Raw genomic sequence first — 25,830 nt, 5'->3', positions numbered from 1 at the left:
TACAAAGCAAAATTGGGTTTAAGTAGGGGCTCCCTTTCTTGTCGACCCTATATGGGATTTACATTAAAAGGCTAGACTCCAATCCTATTCTCTAGTCCAATCTGCATAGCTAACTTAGAGGGGGTTGTGGTTGCAATCTAACACTCTGGAAGGTAAGATCAGGGCCAAGGTAAGCCTCACTACAGCAACCAATCTCAAAAATTTATTAAAATCTTTTTGTTTTCTGTTTTATTAAAAAAAATACTTATAAAAAAAAAAAAAAAAAAAAAAAAACCTACCTTGTGCTTTAATTTCCATCCTATTAGCTAATATATCTTGGACTTTCTAACAATTAGAATATTTTTATTCCTTAATATATTTCACACTTTGTTTTTCTGCAATTATATTTATATTTCACGAGGGTATTATAAGTAATTTCCATATCTGTAGTTTGCTACAGCCATATTCAAGAATCAAAACAGATCCAGCAAAAAATACACGAGGGGCTTATCCATAATCGAAGTAAGCACTTTTAGCAAAAGTTATTTTTTGAGGTTGAAGTGATATTCTACTTGCTGATCTGCATTATTTATGCATTTAATTTCATTAACAAATCTGCAAAAGTAAAACAATTAACTCCTACGTTCACCTAGACATCATTGTTAGGCACTGCTCTACTCATCTATGGTGGAGATATTTTTGGAGGGAAGCCTCCGATAGCGTTTGGTGAAAATTGGGCTTAAAGAGTGGGGATTTGCGCTAAGGTGACAATGAGCACTTGTCCTGCATCATATCACCCTAGCTCCTCTTGAGAACCTCGATGAGACTGCTAAACTGATCGGTAACAGGTAACAAGGCAGTTGTGTTTCCAGTACCACAGCTATGCACTCTTGACCATAGTATACTACATTTCAAAATTGGCTTTGTTAAATATGTTAAAATTTGACTATTATTAACCATGATAAAGTGCTCAAGAACCAGTCATGATTAATCATGGATAAAAGTTAACCATAACCAGCTGCGGCAAGAATTCCACGATGAATAACGGGTTTACATTATACTATAACTAATGATGGCTAGAAATTACCCAGTATTCACTTACAATTGAAATGTTATAGATATATATTCCATTCAAATTGTTGTACTATTCAAGTTGACAAATAGAGGATCCATGGTTCTCTAGCCATGATGCCACCATTATTACTTGGCTCTATGAACCTCTCTGCTTACGTGTATATAAATGTAGCCTATAGGTTAGCTTTCGCACAAAATGGATCAGAAAAAAACGAGCTGCAGTAGCTTAATTTTAAGAGGAAAGAAAGGATGCAACACCTATGAAGGCCTAGAAGTCACTGAAAAACTCTCCTAAATGGAAAGTACCTGAGTTTGTACAAAGTATGAATTTACTCCACTACAGGTATAAAAAACCATTAAAGATAGAAAGTGTACAGCCTACCTTCCAATAAGCCCTGAGAGAAGACTACCTGTCATCCTGCAGAAAACAAAAGATCTCAATAAGCAACTGTTAATAATACTTCAACAGAAACTTCAAACTCTTAGATGCTTAAAAGAGATCGATAACCCCATGTAGCATATGAAGTATATCCTAAAATCCAGAAATTATACAGAGGCACATACCCACTCCCTGAAATTCCTCCACCTGCAGAGAATCCCCCAGTAACACGTTCCACGACATTCATTGTCAAATCTACCTTTCCTGTATCTGCATGCAATTGAGAAAGATGTTATGCAATGGACTTTAATTGCCAAAAATGATGATGGTTCAGATACTATCTATGCACAAGTCAAACAAGATATCGGACCATTGTGGAAAGTATCATATATTCAATCATGTATTCTATATTTAAATTCATTTACAGACTCTGCATCTTAGGATTAGGGTGTTTCATCAATAGCTGGAAAGACAGTAGGAATGTAATTTTGGAATGTAGAACAGGCCTATTAATAAAAAAAAATCTTTTAACCAAATATATGCATTCCCGACTCTACCAAAGTAGAGAAACAAGGATTGAATGCACTAGAAGAATAAAAATATTCTAGCACAAAGAGTATTCCAAACTCCCTTGAAAAAAGTGTTAATGAAATGAAAGCCTGAACAACGTCTATCTCAAGATGGACCAGCTAATCCTGATCAAAATGGATTTCACTAATTGCAAAGGCTAGACAATCTCCCTTAAACAAAAATGCACCATACATGGATAGAACCCTGGATAGAAATTAAACAGCCAAAATATATTTTCTTCATTCCTACCTGAGGATTCTTCCTTGAGAGACTGTGGGAATTTCAATCCCTTAAGTTTTGGAAAAAGTGAACTAAATACTAGGGCTATTTAATTCTAGCAATCACTTCTTCCCAAATTTGTGAAACAATTTACTAAAGGGCATCTGTTTTTCTCTTTCCTTTAGACAATTGAGATATCTATTTACCATTTTCCCTGAACTTCAATGTCTAGTCTCCAATCAGTAGGTCTGTGGAAACATCTCAGATTCACTACACAAAGCTTGGTTCAAAGCCCACTCCAACTGTCATCCATCTCTTCTAAAAAATTATTGATCCACAGCAGTATTTACACCTTCTTTATGACACATGATATAGGAACTTCACCCAGCCAACATAGCACTTTCTCTTTGGACTTATTGTAGAAGTCAATGCCAATATTACTTACGAACACTGCATTTCTTGTCTCAAATATTTAGCATCACTTCAGCAGCCTTTATCTGTAACTTGACTGATCTAACCAGACCATGGATTTTTTTCCAAGGAAAACCTTGCAAGATCCCCGGAATATCCAGATGGAGGGCAGCTCAACCATAAGCCACAATAGCAGTTTGCAACCCCAAGGGGCATGACAGATCTGAACCTGTGAACTATGGACTCTCCATTTACAACAGACAGAGTGAATGGTTTAACCAATTGTGTTAACAATCTGGGCAACAAGACCATTTGAATGATCATCATGCTATTAACCATTATTTGATGATTTTTCTGCATGTGTAGCCTAATTTAAAACTCCATACACAGCATCTAACTTGTCACAACCTAGATACCCATCTTTTCCATAATTACACACCTATTTAGCACCACAGTTTAGTTCACATTCCATCTGGTGACCAATAGTTTTCCTCTTATACATGCTAACAGGGTCTTTCCACATGGAAATAGCCGAATGCTGTTTGAACAAGAAAATATTGTTTCAAACGAATTAACCAACTGGCATAATTGGCCAGTGGCTGTATGGAGAATTCGGTAGTGTCTATATAGTTTGATTGTTGCTATACTTCCCTCATTAATGATCTTGAGTGTTTCTATACTTCCCTCATTAATGATCTATCTGTTGAAAAGTTGAGTAGCTACGGTCGGCATTTTCATTGGAAAATAATGGAGACAATTCATTGTTTTGACTTTGACCAAGTCAGCCTGAATGAAGGACAAGTCGGCCCACGTGTGAAAAGGCACCTCCTCAACCACATCTATATGACTTCGTTCGAGCTCATCTTGGCACCTCATCATCACACAATTCAATCTGAAAATCACAGAGGTTAATCCACACATACAAAGGAGTGAAGGAGACATTTCAGACCAGCATTGACCAGCTTCTTTCTATCTGTTTTGGCTTGCTTTGACTTGCATTGACTTGGGCTATTTGGGATTTGTTTGACAGAGGTTTTGACTGTCTTGGAGGGCCGAGGATTTACAGAGGATCATTGACTTGACTTGACCGAAATTCTGATCTGTTAAAGAGGTATATTGACTGAGGTGCTGACCGAATTTCAGCCTTCTGTTCAGATCTTTCACAAGCCAAAATTTGGCCCTATTGTTGCAAACTTGTACTTTGACCAGAACTGACTTTCTCTCTCATTTGACTCAGTTTGACTTGGATATTTTGGATGGTCAATGGTTTGGCCTTTGACTGGTTATTGTACAAATTGGAAATGGACAAAATTTCTCTCTCATAAGGAAAGATTGGTTGGGTTTTCCGCTTGTGGGTTTTGCCCTGGCTGTGAGCCTAATTTCTGGTGTCTCTTGTCTCTTGTTTTACTTTTCATTGTGATCTCTACTGCTCTATTGATGAAATTGAATGGATGAAGTTTTCATATATAGCTGCTTTATGATTGGAATGCTAAAGGAATATTGAATATATCATTGGAAGAAGTTATCAAATTTTGGAAAACTACACGAGTCTTGAATGTACTAGAAAATCAACATGGTATCAGAGCTTTCACGAAGGAAATGAGCTGTGAGATCACTTCAAAGAGCACCTTGAAGAGCATTGAAAAGCACTTTAAGAAATTTGGGATTCTGCCTTCTGCTTTTGGTTGATATCTTCATCATGAATTCCTTAACAAAGACTGAGAACAAGCTTGAAGGAGCTACAAATTACAGGGGATGGAAGGCTAGGATAGACCTAGTACTTGCAAGGAACAAAGTTTTGGGCATTGTTACAAGTAAAGTTACTGAACCCGCTGACCAAGCAGGGAAAGACAAATTTCAGGAAGATGAGATCTTGGCAAGGAGCATCATAATAGAATCTGTTAGGGAAAATATAATTCCCTATATTGCCAATCACCAAACTTCCAAGGAGATGTATGATGCCATCATTGGATTATACACTATTAACTACATCAACCAATATATAAGTTTGAGAGGTCAACTTCACAATATCAAGATGATAAAGAATGATACATTGGCATCATATTTTGTAAGGGTATCTCAAATAAGAGATCAACTCCAGGTCATTGGTGAAGAAGTATCTGACAAAGAATTGGTAGCTGTTGATTGGGTGGTTTGCCTAGATCTTGGGATCCTTTTGCATCAAGCATTAGTGCAAGTGAAAATGCACCTTAATTTAAAAAGTTGTGGGCTTCCTTCACTCAAGAAGAATCAAGACTTCGAATCCAGAGACTCGATTGAAGATGCAAGCGAATAAGCTTTTGCAGATCATTCTAAGAGTTATAAAAGAAGACATAATTTTGAGAGATTCCAAAGAAGTTCTGGTAGAAGAACTACTTCAAGACCTACCCCAAGATCTGCTCAAAGAAGGGAACCTACATCACATAGAGGACCTCCTCCTCCCTCTCAAGATAGAAGAGATAGAAGTGACAGGAGATAAAAAAGATCTAACAAATGTTCAATGTTTTCATTGTCAAGCATATGGTCACTATCAAGATCACTGCCCTCAAATAAATCAAGTGGATAACTATCAAAGGAATGGAGATCAAAAGAGAGAAGGGAAACATCATGCCTCTGCTGCTGACCTTCATGAATCCTCTCATAAGAGGACACCTAGAAAGAATGATTATGATGATGAATACTCATTTTATTCCGCTTTTACAGGTACCATTGCAGGTCATGATGAAATATGGTTGGTGGACAGTGGTGCCTCTAGGCACATGACCGGAAATCGTGATCATCTCTCTAAATTGATTGAAAAGAGGATTGCTCAAAGGGTTGAACTTGGGGATAATGGAAAATAAGAAGTCGAAGGGATTGGCTCATCATCCTTTCAATTGGATTCTGGAGGGTAATGTATCCATTAACAATATTTTATATGTTCCTGGTTTGAAGAAGAATTTGTTGTCCATCTCATCTCTTGAAGACAAAGGATATAGAATTGCTTTTGTTGATGGACAAGTTTTAGTATACAAGAAGGATGCCTCTTTTGAATCTACCAAGGTCATCGGTGTGCGAATTGGAGGCCTATATCGTCTCCTTGGACATTCAATTCAAGCTTTGCTACATAACACCTTTAATCTCTGTGAGCTATGGCATCGAAGGTAAGCCCATATTCACTATAATGCTTTGACTAGAATGAAAGATTTTGTTAAGAGTGTTTTGGAAATCAAGGTTGATCATGATGGAGTTTGCAAGCGACATGCCCTTGGGAAAACTCTGAAAGGAAGATGTACTAGCAGTGATAGTAGATCCAAAGGAATCTTGGATCTTGTGCACACTAATGCTTGTGGGCCTATGTCTCACAAAACATTCAGTGGCAACTTGTATTATGTATCGTTCATTGATGAATATTCTCAAAAAACATGGATTTATCTTCTAAAGTCCAAGGATCAAGTATTTGAGAAGTTTCGTCAATTCAAAGCGCAGGTTGAAAATGCTACGGGAAAAAGAATCAAGGTCTGATAATGGTGGTGAATATGTATCGAAGGAAATGATTGATTTCTACAGGGATGTTGGAATTAAGAGGGAGCTGATAGTTCCCTACTATCTTCAACAAAATGGAACTCCTGAAAGGAAGAACAGAACTATTATGGACGCTGCCAAGGCCATGCTTCATGATCAAAAGTTGTTTATGTTTCCTTGGGGAGAAGCTGCAAGAACAGCCGTCTATGTTCAAAACCAATGCCCACATTGAATATTGGACTACAAGACTCCTTACAAAGTCTTCATAGCTGAGAGACCAAATGTTAAGCATTTAAGAATTTGTGTTTGTCTTATTTATGCTCATGTGCCCAAGGAGAAAAGGCCAAAACCGGAACCGTTCGACAAGAAACGAACTTTTGTTTGCTACAGTTAGAATTTGAAGGCCTTTAGGGCCTATATTTTAGGACAATATTTTATTGAAACATGCAAAGATGTTATATTTGATGTGGATGTTGCTTTCTGGAATTCCAATGGTTCACACTTGGACTTTGATGACGAGATAAAGGTGGCTACGAAGAATGTGGAATTAGTGTCTAAAGAACCTGAATCGATGGAGCAAGATCCCGATGAAAGATTTGATGATCATGAACTGGTTGAGTCTCCAAGGGCCACCCTGCCTGAGACTAGAAAAAGACCTTCTTGGCTTGAAAGAACATCGAAGGAATTTGAAGGACATATTGCACCTCATGGGACCTTCAGGGAAAGCAAGAACCCAAAGAAATACTCTAACTATGCAGCCATGATGTGTAAAATCATTAAGTCCAAGCCATCCACCTATGAGGAAGCAGTTGGGCATGAAGTTTGGAAAAATGCTATGACTAAAGAGTAACAATCTATATTGAAGAATGATGTTTGGGATATCATGCCAAGGCCTAAAGAAAAATCTATTGTGTCTTCAAAGTGGATCTACATAATTAAGCAAGTTGTTGATGGAAGTGTTGAAAAGTATAAGGCTAGATTTGTGGCTCATGGATTCTCCCAAAAAGAGGGCGAGGACTATGAAGACATGTGTCCTCCCATTCTCACGTATGCATCTATTAGTATTAATTTTTTATAACAATGGTATGTTCTATGCTTAAGCACAATTTACTTCAATGTCCTTTTAGCAGCCCAATGATAATTTCCAATTATATCTAGTAGCAATCACATTAACTTATAAACATTGATAGTAAGTGCAGATAGAACATAAAATCATATGCAGAAAACAAGCCAAGACAAGAGGATACAAGATGTGGCGAATGCCAGGGACAAACCCCAATCTGGGGAAACTCTTTGATCAAATCTTCTTATTATTCTTCAATAGTTCAGCAAAGAGAGAGAGAGAGTATAAATATCATAAATGCAAGTCCAAAACAGATCTACCAAATCAGCAGTCAATGCAGCCCTAACCAGAAAGTCAACGGTGGTCAAAGTTGTCCCAAACTCCTTGATTTTTGTGCCAATAAATCAGCCCTAGAGAAATCGGAATTCTGGCCCAAAAACTGAGGTCAACGCTAGTCAAATCCCCTTTGGTCAACGCTTTGAAACTTTGGCTTGTTTTGACCCAAAAAACTCAGCCTCCTGCCACATGTGCAAAGAAGAAAAATTGCCTCCAAGAAGTACGAACCAAACAAGAGAAGAGATAGATGATAAAATGTGTGATGAGTGAGTGTCCAAATGAGGGAAGGGTCACTCCTATTTATACAATTCGTTGAGGGTGAGGAGACCCATCTATTGGGCTACATGAGCCTACATTTAGCTGAGGCCGACCTTGATCATTTGTCCATATGAAGAATAAATCATAATTCCATTTCTGCTTGTCAAAATGAGATGATCTTTACATCAAAATTGTACCTCTCCAAAAGAGGAATCCAATGCAATAATCATCTCCATTATTTGAGTTGTCCTAAGGTGGAAGTTGGCCCTAGTTGCCAATTTTAAAAATTAGATATGTCATTGCTCTTTCTTTTATTGCAGGTTGGAAATTGCATCAAATGGATGTCAAAATTGCTTTTCTGAATGAAGTCACTAAAGAGGAAGTCTATATGTTGAGAAACCAAGTTGAGGGTAGATGGGACTTGATTCCTTTGTCTTGATAATTCCCTGTGAATGTTAATCTTCTTCTTGTTAATTACTATGTCTTCTTCATCAAGCAATTATACAATATTCAGTCTTCAAGAAACTATAAAGATCACAAATGTTAATTTTCAAATGTTCTATGTTGGAACCTAAGTCACCTGACACGAGGATTCGGGACACGTAGGATTCGGGATTCATGGTGTCGGATTCGGGAAAAGTTGACCCCGGAACAAGACACGGTTAGGACACGTTATATATTATTTTATTAAAATATATATATATATATATATATATATATATATTTAAAATATATATATATATATATCTTAAAAATTAGTTATTAGCATATTTCTTACACAAATTTTAATTAATGATACAAATTTATTGATTTCAAACATAGATCCTCATCTATAGCTATTAGCATGCATAGTACATACAAAATTCAAATAAATGTCAGTGGTACTGGTCACATAAATGATAATTGATAAATGATAAATCTATTAAAAATTTAAATCATGATTCATAAATTATAATTCATAAGTATAACTGAAAGACAACTTACAACTACAAGATACTAAGATAGTAAGATAAACACACTGACAACTGTAGTTTTCTCATTAAGTCATCAAATCAAAATCTGTTACATAGGTAGTGTTGGTGCAATGCCAATGGCAAATAGAAATAGAAAATATAAAACAACTATAAGTCTAGACTCTATAGGTATAAAAGCCTCAGGCCCTCAAGCCATCAATCAGCATCAGAATCAGCATCAGAATCAGCATCACTGTCCCCATCATCATGGTCCCCACTGCTCTCCTCTGCATCCTCCTCCTCCCCTGTATCCATAGTCGCCTCTGCATCTGCTGGTATGGAGGTTGAGTCATCAAAACTAATAGGGTCTAGCACTGGATCACCGAGATCCATGTTGGCCAATGCCAACTCAACAGTGGTGTCCAGACCCATATCTTCAGGAAAGACATCCCACATCTTTGTCTTTCCCCTCAACCACTCTTCCCTCTGCCTGTAAATAAGACGAAGGTTGGTGTGCACATACACCATTGTCTCTGCCCTGGACTGCTCAAGCCTGTTCTTCTTCACAGTATGCAAATTCCCATATGTGCTCCAATTCCTCTCGCAACAAGAGGATGAAGTCACCTGAGAGAGGAGCCTCATGGCTAACTGCTGAAGAGGACGGCTTGTTGCCCCATGATATGCCCACCAAGAGTAGGGCTTCTTAAGCCCCCTGTCTCTAATCACATCATAACCTGCAAACCCACCAGTGCTAGTGGAAAACTCTGCAAAGGAATCCTCCACCTCAGCAAGCAATGCACTATCCTGAAAAATCCGCTGAAGCGCCACTTTCCTCCCCTGTGAGATTTCACCATCCATGTGAGGAGGGAATCTACGGGAAGGTCCACCATTCAGCCACTCATGGCTGTAGTATTTGGGGTTCAATGAGTGAGCCAAACAATGTAAAGGTGTACAATTCTTGTCCCATCTGCGGACAAGAATATCATGTATGGTATCGCAGAAGGCCTCTGGTGATGTCTCATACGGGGGGCACTCACTCTGTAGAATAATGCTCCTCACAGACTCAATCATGGAATCCCATCCCTCATAAACCTCTCCTAGGATGGGTTTGTCTGTATCTGCAACTCGAAGCAAAGAGATGATAGGGTCCATGATCCGAATAATTAGATCTACCCTCTCCCACCAAGCATCATCTAGTACCGTGTCCTTCACTCTTTTAGAGGCTGCCTGATCTGTCTTTCTCCAAAAAGACCAAAACTCAGAAATAACCATGGACCCAAGAGCAGTCTTGACCTCCCTCAACCTCTTCAACATCATGAATGAAGATGCAAACCGTGTATCAGCAATCTTCAACAATGATAGATTGCTGTACTCCTTGTAGATAGTGAGGGCATTTGTATGATTTTGCACAAAGTTACGGATATGTCTTGCATCCTCAATAATGCTTCCAATCCAAAGCACATCAGAAGCAATGGATTTCAGTGCTAAGTTCAATGAATGGACAATGCAAGGTGTCCAAAACACTTGTGGATATTTAGCTTCCACAATCATGCCAGCCGCCTTGCAAACAGGTGCATTATCTGTAATGATTTGCACACAAGAATCAACACCTACCTCTTCAATAACTCTAATAAATAACTCACCCATAAATTGTGCATCCTTGTATTCGCCAAGTGTATCCACTGCTTTCAGGAAAACTGGACCATTCAAGGAAGACACCATGAAGTTGATGATTGGGTGTCGTGCTGGATCTGTCCATCCATCAGAAACAATGCTAACCCCAGATGTTGGCCATGATGCCTTAATAGGCTCGAGCATTTTTTGCACCTCTTTTTTTGCCTTCGTCAACAATGTGGTTCTCAGCTTCTCTGACCCAGGAGGCACATACCCTGCTGGAGCCCCTTGAGTTAGAGCTCGGCACATCTCAACAAATAAAGGTGAACATGCAACATTAAATGATATGAAGTTTTGATAGAAAAAGAAGGCAATGGTGAGATCAAGCTCGTCCCGTCTCTCTTTTTGGAAAATCATGTCCATTGGACCAAGTGATCTTCTTTTTAATGCTTGCCCAGTAGAAGTAGAACTCTCAAATGGAAATTTGGAGGTGGCTTTCCTCAAAAATGGAAGGGGGTCTTCATTCTTGCCCTTGGGTGCTTTTGATTTTGAAGCCAGTGCCACATATTCCATACCAACATTGGCCTCCTTTACCAATTCTTTTCTCTTTGGTTTAGGAATACCTTCACAAGCTGCAATCCCCTTACGAGGTATAGCCAACAAATGTGCTCTCACACGGTGATATGTGCTTGTGAAAGAAATGTTACAAAAGCTGCATTTCCATTGCACATTGCCTCCTCCCTTTCCCTTGCTGTTTGACCCATCCTCTCTTGCGACATATTTCCACAATGGATATTTTTCATTGTCTTTAACTCCTCTTCCCTCAAGATTACTTGCAGCAGACTCTGATGATATTGGGGGAGGAAGAGCATCTCTACCCATGACATTCTTGCCCTTCCTTGCTGCCCCTGCCGTTGATTGAGCCATGTTACCTCAACCTGTAAAAAAATTGAACAAACAGTCAAACTGCTGTAAAAATTTTAAAATGCAAACAGCAAAAGAAATGAACAAGAATCAAGTTCAATGAAATCTCAGAGCTTGCTTCAGATAAGGTCGGGTTAGGCCTTGGAAAGACAAGCCAAGTTGCCTTATATAGATGCCTCAGCTTGCCACTGTGTTGCTTCTGTTCTAGGGCCAAAATTTAGGCCTCAGGACCTACATCTAATTCAGAGAAATATACCATCAGAGGGGGCTGAAAATCAGCCTCTGAGGTGGCCAAAAAACCACAGAAAAACCTCAGATGTGTGACCCTGTGAAAGAGTGAAAAAACTTAAGGAAAGAGGGCCAAGACTTTGCCCAGAATTCGCTCTAAGGATGCTCAATGTGCCTCAGAAATCCGAGTTGTGGGGGGCAATTTAAACCTCAGATATTTTGGAGCACGGTGTATTTCTTCACAAAAGGTAAGGTAATAAAGCTAGGAACCTGCTCTACAGCTAAATTTCTGAACAGTGAAGGCTAATCCCGATATGACACGAGGGTATGACATGTCATAATCCCGATAACGGACATCAGGTCTGTTATGTGAGCTCAACAATTTTTTTTAGTATTGTGTAAACCTTGTAATAGTCTTGTTCACAATCGAAGTTGTGAACAAGACAGATGTAAATCGTGGATATCTGATCTTTTGAAGCGGCTACAGTGGATGTTGGCATCAGTAAGTTAGAGTTTATAACGATTTGTTGTGAAAGTGTTTAACACTTGTAGACACATCAAGTTGTCACCTTGAGCAACAATCTCAATATACAGTGAAGGCATATCAAAACCATTCTTGTACGAGGGTATAGTTCGTGGAACTCCAGGCGGGCACTGCAAGTGTTAGATGAAAAATGCAATCACAACTGAGAGTATGATGTCAAAAAATGCTTTTATCTAAACCTGTTGGTTTCCGAGACCACGCAAAACCGTAGAAGGAATATGAACGATTGAGCACGGGGCCTGTGCTCTGTAGAATGTTTTTAATTTTTCATGGTTACACTTCATTCATTATAATCATCAGAATTTGGTTTGCTTCAATGAAGTATGGACGTTAAGCATTCTTTTGGCCGAGAGCGGCAAACCCCAACAAAATAGTGTATATTGTAACCACTCCCTGGCAGCATAAAACAAGTAAAACTAACCTTAAAGTTTAAACCCGCAAATTGCAATGCGCTCCAAATCGCTGTTACTCGCTCCAAATCGCTCCAAATGGATGTTAAGGTTGCAAATGCGGTCAAATGGGAACTATAACAGCGAACTTAAACCTACAGCCGGCGGAAAAACGAATCCGAAACCAGGACTCCTCTCCAAAATCGCGACACGTTTACCATTTTTGCTGACTCGCTCATGACACGGAGAATCCCGATATGACACGACGAGTCATGGTTTTATGACACGTGTCCGGACAGAATCGTGTCCGATTCGTCCGATTCGGGATTCGTCCAGGGGTTTGGACGAATCCGGTTTCGTAGGTTGGAACAATCACTTATAATAATTCTTCTTCCAATAGCAATCAATTATCCAATATATTTTCAATCACCCAATAACAATAAGAAATTGTCGAGAAAATGTAAAACCATATGCACAATAAAAGAAAACCAAGAACAATAAAGACACAGACTTTGTTCAAAGACAAGGAGAAAACCCCACAAAGGGGAAAACCTTTTCCAAATTCTTCTTTTATTAGATTGTCGTCAAATGTCCAGTAGAGAGATACATCCGTCCAAGTACATCCACAATCAATCAAAGGTCAAAGTCTTGACTATCCCAAAAATAATTCAATATCCAATCAAAGATGAGCAATACAGTCAAATATGGTCAAACTTCAATTCTGCAATTTTTTAGTCAAAGTCAACAGCAGTCGACGCAATCCTAACCAGTCCAAAGCCAATGGTCAGATCTGCTCCAAAAAGTTTGGTCAACCTATCAAAGAATGCGGCCTTCCTTGTTTGGTCAAAATCAGTCAAAACAATCCCAAAACTCTACCCACAAAATATGGTCAAAGTCAAAGTTTGACTTTCGAAAACCCTAGCTCAGAAATTGTAGTCAACATGGGTCAATGTGCCTAGAAAAATCCAGTCTTCTCTCCTAAACTCGGCCTTCCAAAACAGATCCAAAACAAAGGCAAAATAAGTCAAACCATAAAAAGTCAACATTGGTCAAAGATGCCAAAATAGAAAAGTTAATGTTCCCACAAAATTATCTCTCTTATTCGCATGTATGAGCTTGGACCCTACAATTTTCAGACCAAGTTGAATCAAAGAAGAAGAATGTGTGATGCGATGCGATGCCTCCGAGTGAATTTATATGAGGTTTTGGAGGACAAATTTCCTCTTCCAAGCCGACTTGTACATTTTGATGTGACATGGACCAACATTAAAATAGTAATTTTCAGATGCGCAAATCAAATTCTTCCAAGGACCAAAGGGGTCTTCTTAGGGTTTGTAGGGCTTACCCAAGGACGGAATTCCTCCCTCAACGACCAAATTTCAACACTCCCTTTCAGCTAGGGAGGAATTTCCAACTACGTCATATGTCTCATCTCAAATGTCTCATCATCATCATTGTTATTGTTAGCTTTTGTAGCATCGGAAGGTGTTCTTGTCTCAAATCTTCGTGGAGAGGCTAAAACATAGGAGATCACCTAAACCTAGAAATCGTTTCTGGAAATTCCACCTAGAGATAGCTCAATTAAATTAATTGACTATCATTTAAATTTGTCCCAAGTCTAACTTAGGAAATTGGTTAATTAATAGTAATTAATTGAGAAAGGTGAGAATTCTCTAGAAACTCACATGAATCGACTAGGAGATGATCTCAACCATCGATAAAGTTTTAATCGTGGTCATTGGAGTCCCAACTGGAGATTATAGAGAAGGTTGATGGGTAGACAAAGAACACACCAGTGCAAATACTTAGTGATCTGGACAATTCGATTTTCCAATGCACGTGATTCAACAAGACAGATAGAGCCAGAGATTAAGTAGCAAGTGCCAGAGGGGTAGTGTAGCAAATTTCCAAAGGAGTTTCCAGTTCCAAAAGAGTCAAGAGAGAAGGTCATATTTTTTCTCCAAGAGGTTGCACAACAGTTGCACAAAGCCTCAAGAAGGTAGTTCGATTTAGCTGTGGGGAAGCTCGATTTAGCATCCAGAGGCCAAGAAAGTCTTTCAGTGTTCCAAAGAGTCACTTCTAGTAGCAGAGACTGGTAGGAAGGCTTGTTGTGAGAGGGTTTGTCAACCACACATGTAGAGGTCTGCGCAGGGGCAGTGCAGAAGGGTTTGCAGAAGGGTTGGATGGTTGGCCTTTCAGAGCGAGCTAGTAGACAGGATTGCTTGGAGAGGAGGGTAATTTCTCTAAGTAAATTTTTCTAGTATTTCTCTCACATAGAAACGCAAGTTTGGCATCATTTAATTGTGCTCAGAATTTTGTTGCTGTATAATAATAAAAACTCTCATTGTTGCACCGATCTTCCTGCATTGTGCTTTTTCGGGGACAATTGTCCAAAAACAATGGTGTCAAATTTTATGTGTGTGCTAGCATTTCTCAGTGTCCTGCATTTTTATTTCCGCAACGTTTACTTTATTTGGTGCAGAAATTGCAATGTGATTAATTCGATATTAATCAAAAAATTAATAAATTGTTACTCAGTTAGGAAAGGTAATACCAGTTGTTGCATTTCAAGGAATTTTGACATGGTATCAAAGCATATTTCATGGACAGGAAGCTCAAGGACGAAGAAGGAGAACTTCACTATTCAGAAGGAGCAACAAGACGAAATTTTCTAAGGCTGCATAGTGCCTAGCCAGGTAGTGTGAATTGTTGGACAGGGATTTGATTTTCCGGTTGCACAGTGCAAGAAAGTTCGATTTGTTAGGGGAAGCAATTCTAGCGGCAGAGGGAGCAACAGCTCAGTATTTTCACAGAGTAGAGTTCTTGTATGGGCACAGAGGGTTTACAGCACTTTGCTAGAGCACATTCAGTTCCAGGTGGAAGAGAAAGTGTGCACACAGAGGGAGTTTCTCTCAGAGGGTTTCTAGTTCATAAATCCAATATCTCCAGTTGCAACAGGCAGTAGTAGCAGGCAATTTTTTTTTCCAGGAGGGAGTGCAAATAGCAGAGCTAGTAGCCGAGCAGGAGAAAGAGGGAGATTTTTACTCACTGTCGAGTTTTTGCAGAAATGGCCACAGCAAGGCTTAGAGATCACAACAGATTGGATGGTGCCTCCAACTATATCATTTGGAAGGCCAGGTTGTCCTTTCTCCTAGATGAGCATGGTCTAAAGACATATGCAAATAATCTTGTGGCAAAACCTGCAGACTAGCAGCAATTAGCAAACTTCATAAAGGAATGGCCAAGGTGAAGCAGATGATTCTCAATGGAGTTTGAGATCATATAGTCTCACAAATAGCGAACAAGAACACGGCCAAGCGGATTTGGGATGCTATAGCAAGGTTATATCAGAATCCTTCCAAGCAGCAAAAGATGTTACTGAAAAAAAAAAGTTGTAGAATGCTATGCAAAGGGGTGAAGCTATTAACCCCTTTCTCACTAGACTTCAGGATATCAAGGACAAGCTTGCAACTGTAGGAGAAACGCCTCTACCTACAGAAATGGTGAGGTTGGACCTCAACAGAGTCACCAAGGATTGGGAGAATTTTGTCCAAGGCATTCTACGACAAGATATATTGCTTGGGTGGCACCAGATGTGGGTTGATCTCTCACAGGAGGAGATGAGGCACGCTCTAGTAAAGAGCTCCATTAGCGGCAGTAGCAGCAAAGGATCGAAGGGTGTGAAGGAGGAAGACAATGTGGCCCTTGCATCAAAAGGGAAAGCAAGAGGTCCCAGTCAAGGACAAGGTTCACAAGGAGAGAAGAAGAAGAAGAAGGATCGATGCAAGGTCAAATGCTTCAGGTGTGGCAAGTTTGGCCACCACAGTACGAAGTGTCCTCAAAGGAAGAAGGACAAGAAGGAGAATAAAAATCACGCAGTAGCATCCACAAAGATAGACCAGGTATCCTCTAAACTAGAAGAAGATTTCGCCATGTATGCATCTATACCTCTAGGAGAGAGCAAGGGCGATATGGAGCTTCAATCCCAGAGTTGCGCAGAGATTTGGGAAGGGTCCATCGAGGAGAGCATCGGATGGTGTTTCCTCAGGGATCATTACCTTTTCTATAGGGGCCCACAGTATTCAGTAGCAAGAGGATCAATGTCAGTTGATCCAGTCATTTGAAATTTCCAAAGTGGCAGTTGAGACTAGTTGCAGTCAGATGTTGTGGAGCGCAGAGCAATATTGATAGAAGTACAAGAGGCACAGTGCAAAATCAACAGCAGCATAGATTCCCCAGTAGACAAAGCAGAGGCTAGTAGCAGTGAGAGACTCAGGAGCAGTGAAACAAGAATCGCCGATTTTGGCGATTAATCGCGAGTTAGAATCGGGTTGGCGGCGAAAAGATCCGTTCTGAAACTCCGCGCGTCAACTCGCGTTGACCGAGTTTGACTCGTGGTCAACGCGAGTTTGACTCGCGAGCCTGGCGATTTAGCCGATTATTGGCAGTTTCCCGAGTCCCGCCAGATTTCAGTTCCGTCGCCCGCGTCCCGCCATATTTCTGTTTATCATTATTATTAATGTATCACGCGCAGACTCCAACCATTCCACAGTGCACACAGCCGCAGACAAACAGTTCAACGCGCAGCCATTCCACACAGCCGCAGAGTCGTCGACGCCGCAGACAACCAGTTCGACGCGCAGCGGCCAGCCATTCCACACAGCCGCAGAGCCGTCGACGCCGCAGACTCCACTGCTCCAGCACTTCCACTGTCCACGACTCAGCATACAGAGTTAGCTTGTCTGAACTTCCAGTGATACCTTATAGGTGATATAGTAGTGAAAACAAAAAGGATCCATGGCATATTTTATTCTTCCTAAAATCGTATTTTTTTTATTTGCTTCGCACCACTTGATTCACGTCAAGTTTGAACACCAACTTAGATTTCTAAAACATTTTGAGAAGTATTACTATAAGAAAGCTTGTGGTTATGTGAGTCCAAGGAGTGTTTTGTATGTCAGGCCAATGGACCCCCACATCACATTATCTCTTGATTTGGGGCTGACGAATCTCGGGGTTTAAATATAACTCTGCGCTTGTCAGGCACCTGTGTTTTCAGTATAACCTCATTATCTTATTATCTTCAAGAGCATTGCCATAACCTCGCTATTAACATATCTTCAAGAGCATTGGTAGTACGAGGAAGGCTGTTGCTGGAAGGAATTTCTCTACAAACGACTGGTCAAAGCACTACATGAATATGTCTGATAAAGTCATCTGCTTCCTACTGCTTGTAACCTTGCAGCCCACTTGCTCTCTGGCATTGTCCAAAATTAGGTCTGGTTTCATTGACCACTTTTGGTTACCTGTGGAGTCTGGACATTAACAGAACTCCTTTTTTCGTTTATAACAAATAGAATTTTCTAGTATGAATAGTTGATTACATTCAAAATAAGTTTACTAAACAAACAGGTCCTCTTCTTCTCACTCCATATTCTCAACAGAGATATTCTACTTAGTAAGCCTCAAGATCCGTTAACCTTATTAAATGATATGAATTATGACTGGTCTAAACAGCCTTACTCGTTGGAGTTTACAAAATGGTTTTACCAAAATAATCAAAGACTAAAGTTGACTTACATATAATTGACTGGAATACTGATCTCAATTTCCATCCTAGTCTACATATAATTTACTGGAATACTGATCTCAATTTCCATCATAGTCTATAGACGGAAAACTGATCTCAATTTCCATGATTTTGCAACCTTTGATCAGTCTTCAAAGTCAGATTTCCAGACTTCAGAAACTAGGAAACAAGTTTCATAAATAGATATTCCTGAAAACGAGTACCACGAGTTGATTTCCTTCTCTAATAGGTTACTGCAGTGGAATTGTCGATGTGACTTGTTTGATGTAACACTGCATCTGACCTCTTTAAGGTAACAGTGCAAATTGAACTCAATTCTAACGAAGTCCATTCTTCATTCAAAAGGGACCAATTTGCCAGCAAGTAGGCTTTAAATCCATAACTAGGTCTGCCAATAGAAAGGTGGATCCTTCACAATCTACAGTGAATATTATGACATATGTTTAGTTCACTGTTGTTTACTGACATCTGTCTTCATTTAATTTTTTTAATTTCTAGCATATTTTAAATTTTTGGATAATTTTTAAATTTGATTTTTTGTTGTCTTTCACAGGAGCCACAAATTAAATAGAAGCCAGACTCCAAATCTTAACAGAAGCCACAAATTAAACACAAGTTCAAAGCAACAACAATGCCGAGAGAGCAGGACTTTGCTTGGGCTTATTGTGACAAGATTCCCGAAAAATCCTTGCTCCTTTGTAAATTTTGCAAAAAGGAATGCAGTGGAGGCATTTATAGATTCAAGTTCCACCTTGCAAAAATACCTGGCCATGATATAGGTATTTGTGGCAACGTTGACGACAATGTCCAATAGCAAGCAACCTTGGCCCTTGATATGTTAGAGCAGCATAATGCCAAGAAAGCAAAGCAAAATGCTGAAATAGGAAATGTTGGAGTTGATACTTTTTCTGCCACTAGCCCCATGTCACCTCAATCTGTTGAATCCTCAATGTCGTTCCCAAGTTTTCCACACATGCCTCCAAGGCCAAGTCAAACTCAAAGCCATGCCAGTCCTTCAACTCCTTCCTTCAACACTGGAGGTGGAAACATAAACACCTTTTTTGCTCCCCGTACAAAACCTGGTTCCCAACCTACCTTGGATGGCACTGGTTGGAAAAAAAATATCCATAGTCAGGCAAGGAAGGCCATTGCTAACTTTTGGTACTATTCTGACATACCTTTCCACTGTGCCAGAAGTCCTTATTGGCAAGCTATGATTGATGCAGTTGCTGCTGCAGGTCCAGGGTTCAAAGCCCCTACATCAGAGAGCCTTAGGACAGATATGTTGTTAGAGAGTGTTGAAGATGTCATGCTTGTGCTAGCTGAGTTTCGTTCATCATGGGTAGAAACAGGGTGCACCATCATGAGTGATAGATCAGAGGAATAGAACTTTAATAAATTTCCTTGTATCTTGTCCCGCAGGCACAATGTTTCTCAAGTCAGTGGATGCTTCAGATAAGGTTAAGACTGCCCAACTTATCTGTGAAATGATGGAGGAAGTCGTTCAAGAAGTGGGAGAAGAAAATGTTGTACAAATTGTCACCGATAATGCAGCGAATTATATGGCTGCTGGTAGACTTTTTGAGATGAGGCACCCCACTATTTTTTGGACCTCTTGTGCTGCCCATTGCATAGATTTAATGCTTGAGGACATTGGTAAGCTTCATTGGATACATGAGGTTGTGGAGAAGGCAAAATCCATAACCAAATACCTATACAACCACACTATTGTCCTAAACACTATGAGAATATACACTGAAGGTAAAGAAATTGTTCGACCTGCAGTGACTAGATTTGCAACAAATTTCATATCTTTGCAAACTGTGGTTGAGCAAAAGATAAATCTGAAGAGGATGTTCTTGGGACCTGAGTGGATGGGATCTAAACATTCCAAGACCCCTGAAGGCATGGAAATTGTTGCACTTGTGTTTAATGATGGCTTCTGGAAAGATGCCGAAGAGATTATTGCTGTGACGGAGTCCCTTGTTAGAGTTCTCAGGTACTTTTAGTCTTTTAACTTTTTCATTTTTTAAATTTCATTTCAAGCTTCTTTTTATTTACAATGTTTCATATTTCTTTAAATTTGAATGCTTGAACTTTCAGGATGGTTGATGGTGACAAACCCGCTATGGGTTACATTTATGAGGCGATGGATCTCGCAAAGGAGGCCATCAAAAGAAGATATGGGGATGATGAGACAAAGTATATGCCTCTTTGGGACATTATAGATGCACGTTGGGATAGGCAATTGCATTCCCCCTTACATGCTGCTGGGTACTTCTTAAACCCACAATATTTTTATGATAAGAGCAAATTTAATGAGGATGGGGAGGTTGGCAGAGGACTTATGACATGCTTGGAAAGGTGCTTCCCTGATCCAGAACAACAAAGTCGTGTCTTTTCCCAACTACAATATTATAGGGCACCATCTAAATTGTTTGCCTATACCAGTGCTATAAGACAAAGGTCAAAGATGTTGCCAGGTACCCAGCTTGAAGGCTTCATCAATTCATTAAATTTGTTTAAACTTTATTTTGTATGTTAAATGTTTTATTAAATTTTCTTTTCTTTTTAAGTTTTTACTATTTGCTAATTTGGTACTTCTAGTCTTCTACTCACAAACCCTTACCACTTGCTAGGTCTTTGGTGGCAAAACTTTGGTAGTGATACGCCAGATTTGAAGAGATTTGCCATTCGAATCTTAAACCAAGCATGCAGTGCTTCAGGTTGTGAACGCAACTGGAGCATGTTTGAGAAAATACATTCTAAGAAGCGCAACCGATTGACACAAAAACGCTTGAATGACCTTGTATTTGTCCATTACAATCTACGACTTCGCAACAAACAAATACAAGGTGAGATTCGAGAGCTTGAATTTGAAGGTTTCATAATCTAGTTCGTACTTTAAAAGTTTAAAGTTCAAACTTCAAAGTGAAATTTTAATTCACATTTCAATGTCTCATGATAATGAAAGGTATGGATCATTCACCAATCGACCTTGAAGAGTTAGATTTGCAAGCTACAAATGCGGCAGAATGGGTTCAATTAGATGAGCCTCCTCTTTTCAGCCTTCATGACTTGGAGAACTTTGAGAGTCAAGCAAGCGAAGGAGTGGAAGGAATCGCTTCTAGTTCTCACTCTTAAGAGTCTTAGACTCTTAGTTGCTGATTTTTTTCTGATTAGTATGCAGTTTTTAACTTTTTTGTAAACTTTTAGAAGCATATGCTTCTAAGGACTCAAGACTCAGTGCTTTGGATCATGTGTGGACTCATAACATATATGAGATACTTATTTATTCATGATATTTTGGACATCTATTGATATTATGCATTGTTTGGACATACCTTTACCCAATATTAATGAAAAATGGTTTTTTTAATTCAATATATGTGTATATTTTTATTTAATGAATTTGCCGATTTTTCCCGATCCGATTAAAACTCTTCGCTCTTTTGCCTCGCCGATTTATTGCCGATTCCGAGTCTGGTAACATTGCTCAGGAGACAGTTGCAGGATAAAGACACAGTTAATTCAATATGTTGGATGCTTCTCAATTGTAGCAGTTGCAATAGGAGCAACAATTTGAGAGGGTTTGTTAGTTGAGTTGCAGTGCAGATGCAAGGTTGGCAGCAGTACAGTTGTACAGTGTAGTGCCAGCAGCAACAAAGATGTGGCATGGTTCAGCTACAGTCAGTAGCAGATTAATCAGAGTTAGCGCAGTGGTTGATGGGTAGTGGTAGGCAGCTACTGTTGTTAGACATCAATAGTGTGTATGGAGGATGTTATGGAGAGAGTTGGAGAACAAGTTCCTCGCTAAGAGGGATGTTAGTTTTTGTAGCATCAGCTTGTGTTCTAGTCTCTAAACTTTGTGGAGAGGCTAAAATGCAGGAGATCTCCAAAACCCAAAATTGTTTCTGGAAATTCCACCTAGAGATAGCTCAATTAAATTAATTGACCGTCATTTAAATTCTTCCCAAGTCTTAGGAATATTGGTTAATTAATAGTAATTAAATGAGAAAGTTGAGTATTCTCTAGAAACTCGCACAGAGTGACTTGGAGATAATCTCAACCATCAATTAAGTTTTAATCATGGTCATTGGAGTCCCAACTGGAGATTATAAGAGAAGGTCGATGGGTAGATGGAGAACACACCAATGCAGATACTCAATGATCTGGATAGTTTGGTTTTCCAGTGCAGATGATTCAGCAGGAGATATTGACTCAGATCAAGTAGCAGGTTGTAGAGGGGCAACGTAGCAGATTTCCAGAGGAGTTTCCAATTCTGGAAGAGTCAGAAGAGGAGGCCATATTATTTTTCTAGGAGGTTGCGCAGAGCCTCAAGAAGGCAATTCGATGTAGCTGTGGGGAAGTTTGATTCAGCATCCAAACGTCGCGAAATTCTTCCAAAGTGTCTGAGAGTCACTTCCAGCAATAGAGACAAGCAAGACCGCTTGTTGTGAGAGGGTTTGTCAACCACACATGTGGAGGCTTGCGTTGGAGCAACGCGAAACGGTCTGCGCAGGGGTTGGACAGCTAGCCTTTCAGAGGGAGCCATTACCCGGGATTGCTTGGAGAGGAGGGTAATTTCCTTAGCACTCTCAACCCCAATAGATCTTCAGGCTCCATTCCCACCCTGGGAGCTCAAATAGGGGGGAAGAGCATAGCTCAGTGTTCTCGATCAGTCATGACCCTATCCCAGGAGGGTCACATCCACCAGTCCATGATGTCTCTAAATACAAGGAACCTCCCTTTCGGCAAAGGCTTCGTAAGTATGTCGGCTATCTACTCATCAGTCGAAATGTGATGGAGTCTTATAGCGCCTCTTTGCACCATATCCAGGATATATTGCTTGGACCTGTTGTGGAACACAAGATTCTCTAAAAGTCGAATCCCACTCTTATGGTCGCAGTATATCACAATTGTATCCAGAACCTACACAAATAGCTCTCTAAAGAGCTTCCTCAATCGTACTGCCTCGCACCTAGCCATGCTAGCAGTAATATACTCACAGCTTCAGTCGTGCCAAAAGCAACAGACTTCTACTTCTTGCTCATCCAAGATATCATGGCAGACCCCAGGCTAAACCAACACCCTAATGTGCTCTTTCCATCAACAACATTTCCAGACCAATCAGCATAAGTGTATCCATGAAGTCCCACATCTCCAACAGTGTATCTCAATCCAAGATTAATAGTCCTATGTAGGTATCTCAATACATGCTTAGCAGCAACCCAGTGTGCATGTAAAGGCTCGATCATAAATTGACTCAAAGTGTTGACAACAAAACATATGCCCAGAATAGTGTTCACCAAGAACCTCAGTGCCCCAATCAACTGTTGGCACTCAGAGGGATTTGCCAAGTCACATCCCGCAACTTCTCCACATAACTGCTTGAAGTTCATCTCTATTATTGTGGCCATGGACTTGCATTCCACCATTCCAAATCTCTCGAATAGTTTGACAACATATTTCCCTGTGAGATGGGAAAATCTCACCACGTCTCTACCACACAACTAAGCCCAGTAAGTAGTGCATCAAACCAAGGTCTTTCATCTCAAATTTAGAGGCTAGCTACCTCTTACACTCAAGAATAAGAGGCTCTCCACCTATCAAGAATAAATCAACATATAATACCAAAATCAGGGGCATTCCTTCGACGACCTTGAAGTAGAGATTCAGATCAGCATTGCTTCTTGTAAATCCAAGCTTCATCTGGTAGCTACCAATGTAGGCATACCAAGCGTTAGGAGCTTGCTTCAATCCATAAAGTGCTTTCATTAGCGTGCATACATGAGTCTTCCTACCATGCTCCTCAAAGCCATGTGGTTGCTCAACATATACTTCTTCCTTGACAATGCCATGTAGAAACGCGGTCTTCACATCCATCTAATGAAGTGTCCATCCCTGGCTACCGTAAGAGCAACGATAGATCGAATGGTAGTGTAGAGGGCAACAGGCGCAAAAATAACATCATAGTCCTCTCCCTCTTTCTGGAAGAAACCTCTATCCAAAAATCTCGCCTTATCTTTCTCGATTCTTCCATCTGCACCATGCTTAATCATGTACAACCATTTAGAAGTCAAAAAAGACTTTCCTTCGGGTCTCAAAACCACTTCCCACACATCGTTCTTCATAATAGACTCATATTCTTCAGCCATAGCATTCTTCCATACTTGTTCTTTCACTGCTCCACCAAAAGTGTGTGTTTCAACCAATATCACATTGCTCATTGCTACGATATATCCCTGATATTGGCATGGCTTCCTGCTTTCCCTGAAGGTTCCTCTTGCAACAGCATGTCTCTCCACATCTTGTAAAGCGTCACGAAGCCATAATGGTCTCTTCCTAGTGGGAGGATCACACGAAGGGGGATTCAAGGGATCCATGGGTTCCATCAGATCATAAACAAGATTATTCTTTGGCACAAGCATAGAAGAGCCTTCTTGTGTATCCATTGCATCATCCTTTTTCTCAAAATTGGCAAGGGGAGGAGTTCCCTTGCTTTCCCAATGGCAGCATCTTCATCAAATGTCACATCCCTGTTGAACTATATATTCCTTTGACCAGGTACATATATTGTATAAGCTAAACCATAACTTTCTTTCCTGAACTTCCAACTTGTTCATTTTGTCTTTCGGCACATGAAAGTAGACGAGGCAGCCAAAGATCCTGAAGTGTCCTACATTGGGCTTTACACTTGTGAAAACTTCTTTGGGAGTCTTGTCACCCAAAGCTTGATAAGGAGCACTATTTTGAACATGGACAACAGTGTTGGCAGCTTCTCCCCATAGAAACTTCGACAACTTTTGATCATGCAACATAGCTCGGGCAGCTTCCATGATGGTCATGTTCTTCCTTTCAACCACTCCATTTTGCTCAAGGTTATAAGGTACGATGGTATTCTTCTTTATTCCTACTTTCTTGCAAAAGTCAATGAACTCATTTGAAATGAATTCTCCTCCATTATCAAACCTGAAGATTTTGATCCTCTTTCCTGTTTGATTTTCCACCTGAACCTTGAAGTCCCTAAACATGTCAAATGCTTGGTCCTTGTGCTTCAAAAATAAAATCCATGTCTTGCAAGAGAAGTCACTCAGAAAGATTATGTAGTACCAGTAGCCACCAAGAGAAGTCACTGACATGGGTCCACATATAGCAAAATGTATGAGTTGAGGTATTCCACTAGTCCTTCTCCCGCTTGAAGGGAATGGTCCCTTCGCCTTATCTCAGACAAACTCCATCATGATATATTTGAACCTCATGCATTCCAGAAACCATCTTTTTCACTATAGGCAAGATTTCATAGTGAAGGTGAGCGAATCTTCGACACCATACCTCTCATTAATGATTACTATCATGAACCAATGCTCAGATTGGTCTTCCATTAACTTTATAAATACCTTCGATTCTTGATGCCAAACTGAAAGCATCCCTCAAGCGAGATTCCATTGGCCAAGTAAGGACCTTTCTATTTATAAAATAAACTTTCATTCCTTTTTCCTCCAAGCCAATTATAGACACAAGATTCTTTTTTATTCCTGACACATACAAAACATCTTGTAGATGTATAGTTTGACCATAACCCAAATGAAATGAAACAGAACTAGACCCCTTTATAGGATAAGTAGAATTGTCCCTAAGAATGATCTTCAAATTTGTTTCCCTTTCAACCAAGTTTGAGAGCAATTCACACTAACCAGTGAAGTGTCTAAAGGCCCCACTATCCACTAACCGGTTATAAAACGGATCTGGAGGAGACGAACTACAAAGAAAATAAATACGAAAATATTCAAAT

General features: G+C 39.9%; 2 protein-coding genes across 2 annotated transcripts in view; one reads left to right on the top strand and one right to left on the bottom strand.

The window, feature by feature from the left end:
• Positions 1 to 25,830, bottom strand: part of OEP80 (outer envelope protein of 80 kDa) — a 398,126-nt gene that overhangs the window by 241,307 nt on the left and 130,989 nt on the right. The window contains exons 7-8 of the mRNA XM_089439267.1: positions 1,618 to 1,702; positions 1,436 to 1,471 (exon numbers count right to left, since the gene is read on the bottom strand). Of these exons, the coding sequence (XP_089295393.1) occupies positions 1,436 to 1,471; positions 1,618 to 1,702 (121 nt within the window). The remainder of the gene's footprint in view (positions 1 to 1,435; positions 1,472 to 1,617; positions 1,703 to 25,830) is intronic.
• LOC149154479 (uncharacterized) lies at positions 6,708 to 21,381 on the top strand. Its single transcript, XM_089439396.1, has 3 exons — positions 6,708 to 6,982; positions 20,643 to 20,890; positions 21,010 to 21,381. Exons 1-3 carry the CDS (start codon positions 6,708 to 6,710, stop codon positions 21,177 to 21,179), a joined length of 693 nt encoding a protein of 230 aa, XP_089295522.1. The 3' UTR covers positions 21,180 to 21,381.

This window comes from Pinus tabuliformis, chromosome 9 (assembly GCF_031772625.1).
Source record: "Pinus tabuliformis cultivar Carrire ecotype Pingquan chromosome 9, CPIR1, whole genome shotgun sequence".
NCBI classification, from domain to species: Eukaryota; Viridiplantae; Streptophyta; class Pinopsida; order Pinales; family Pinaceae; genus Pinus; species Pinus tabuliformis.
This window is presented reverse-complemented; position numbering and strand designations above follow the sequence as displayed.

Excerpts from the sequence above, each read along its gene's own strand:
- LOC149154479 (XM_089439396.1), top strand. The coding sequence starts at position 6,708 with ATGGAGCAAGATCCCGATGAAAGATTTGATGATCATGAACTGGTTGAG. Across the intron at positions 6,983-20,642 it reads AAAAATGCTATGACTAAAGA|TCTTCTACTCACAAACCCTT; the intron begins GTAACAATCTAT and ends TGGTACTTCTAG. Across the intron at positions 20,891-21,009 it reads TCGCAACAAACAAATACAAG|GTATGGATCATTCACCAATC; the intron begins GTGAGATTCGAG and ends TGATAATGAAAG.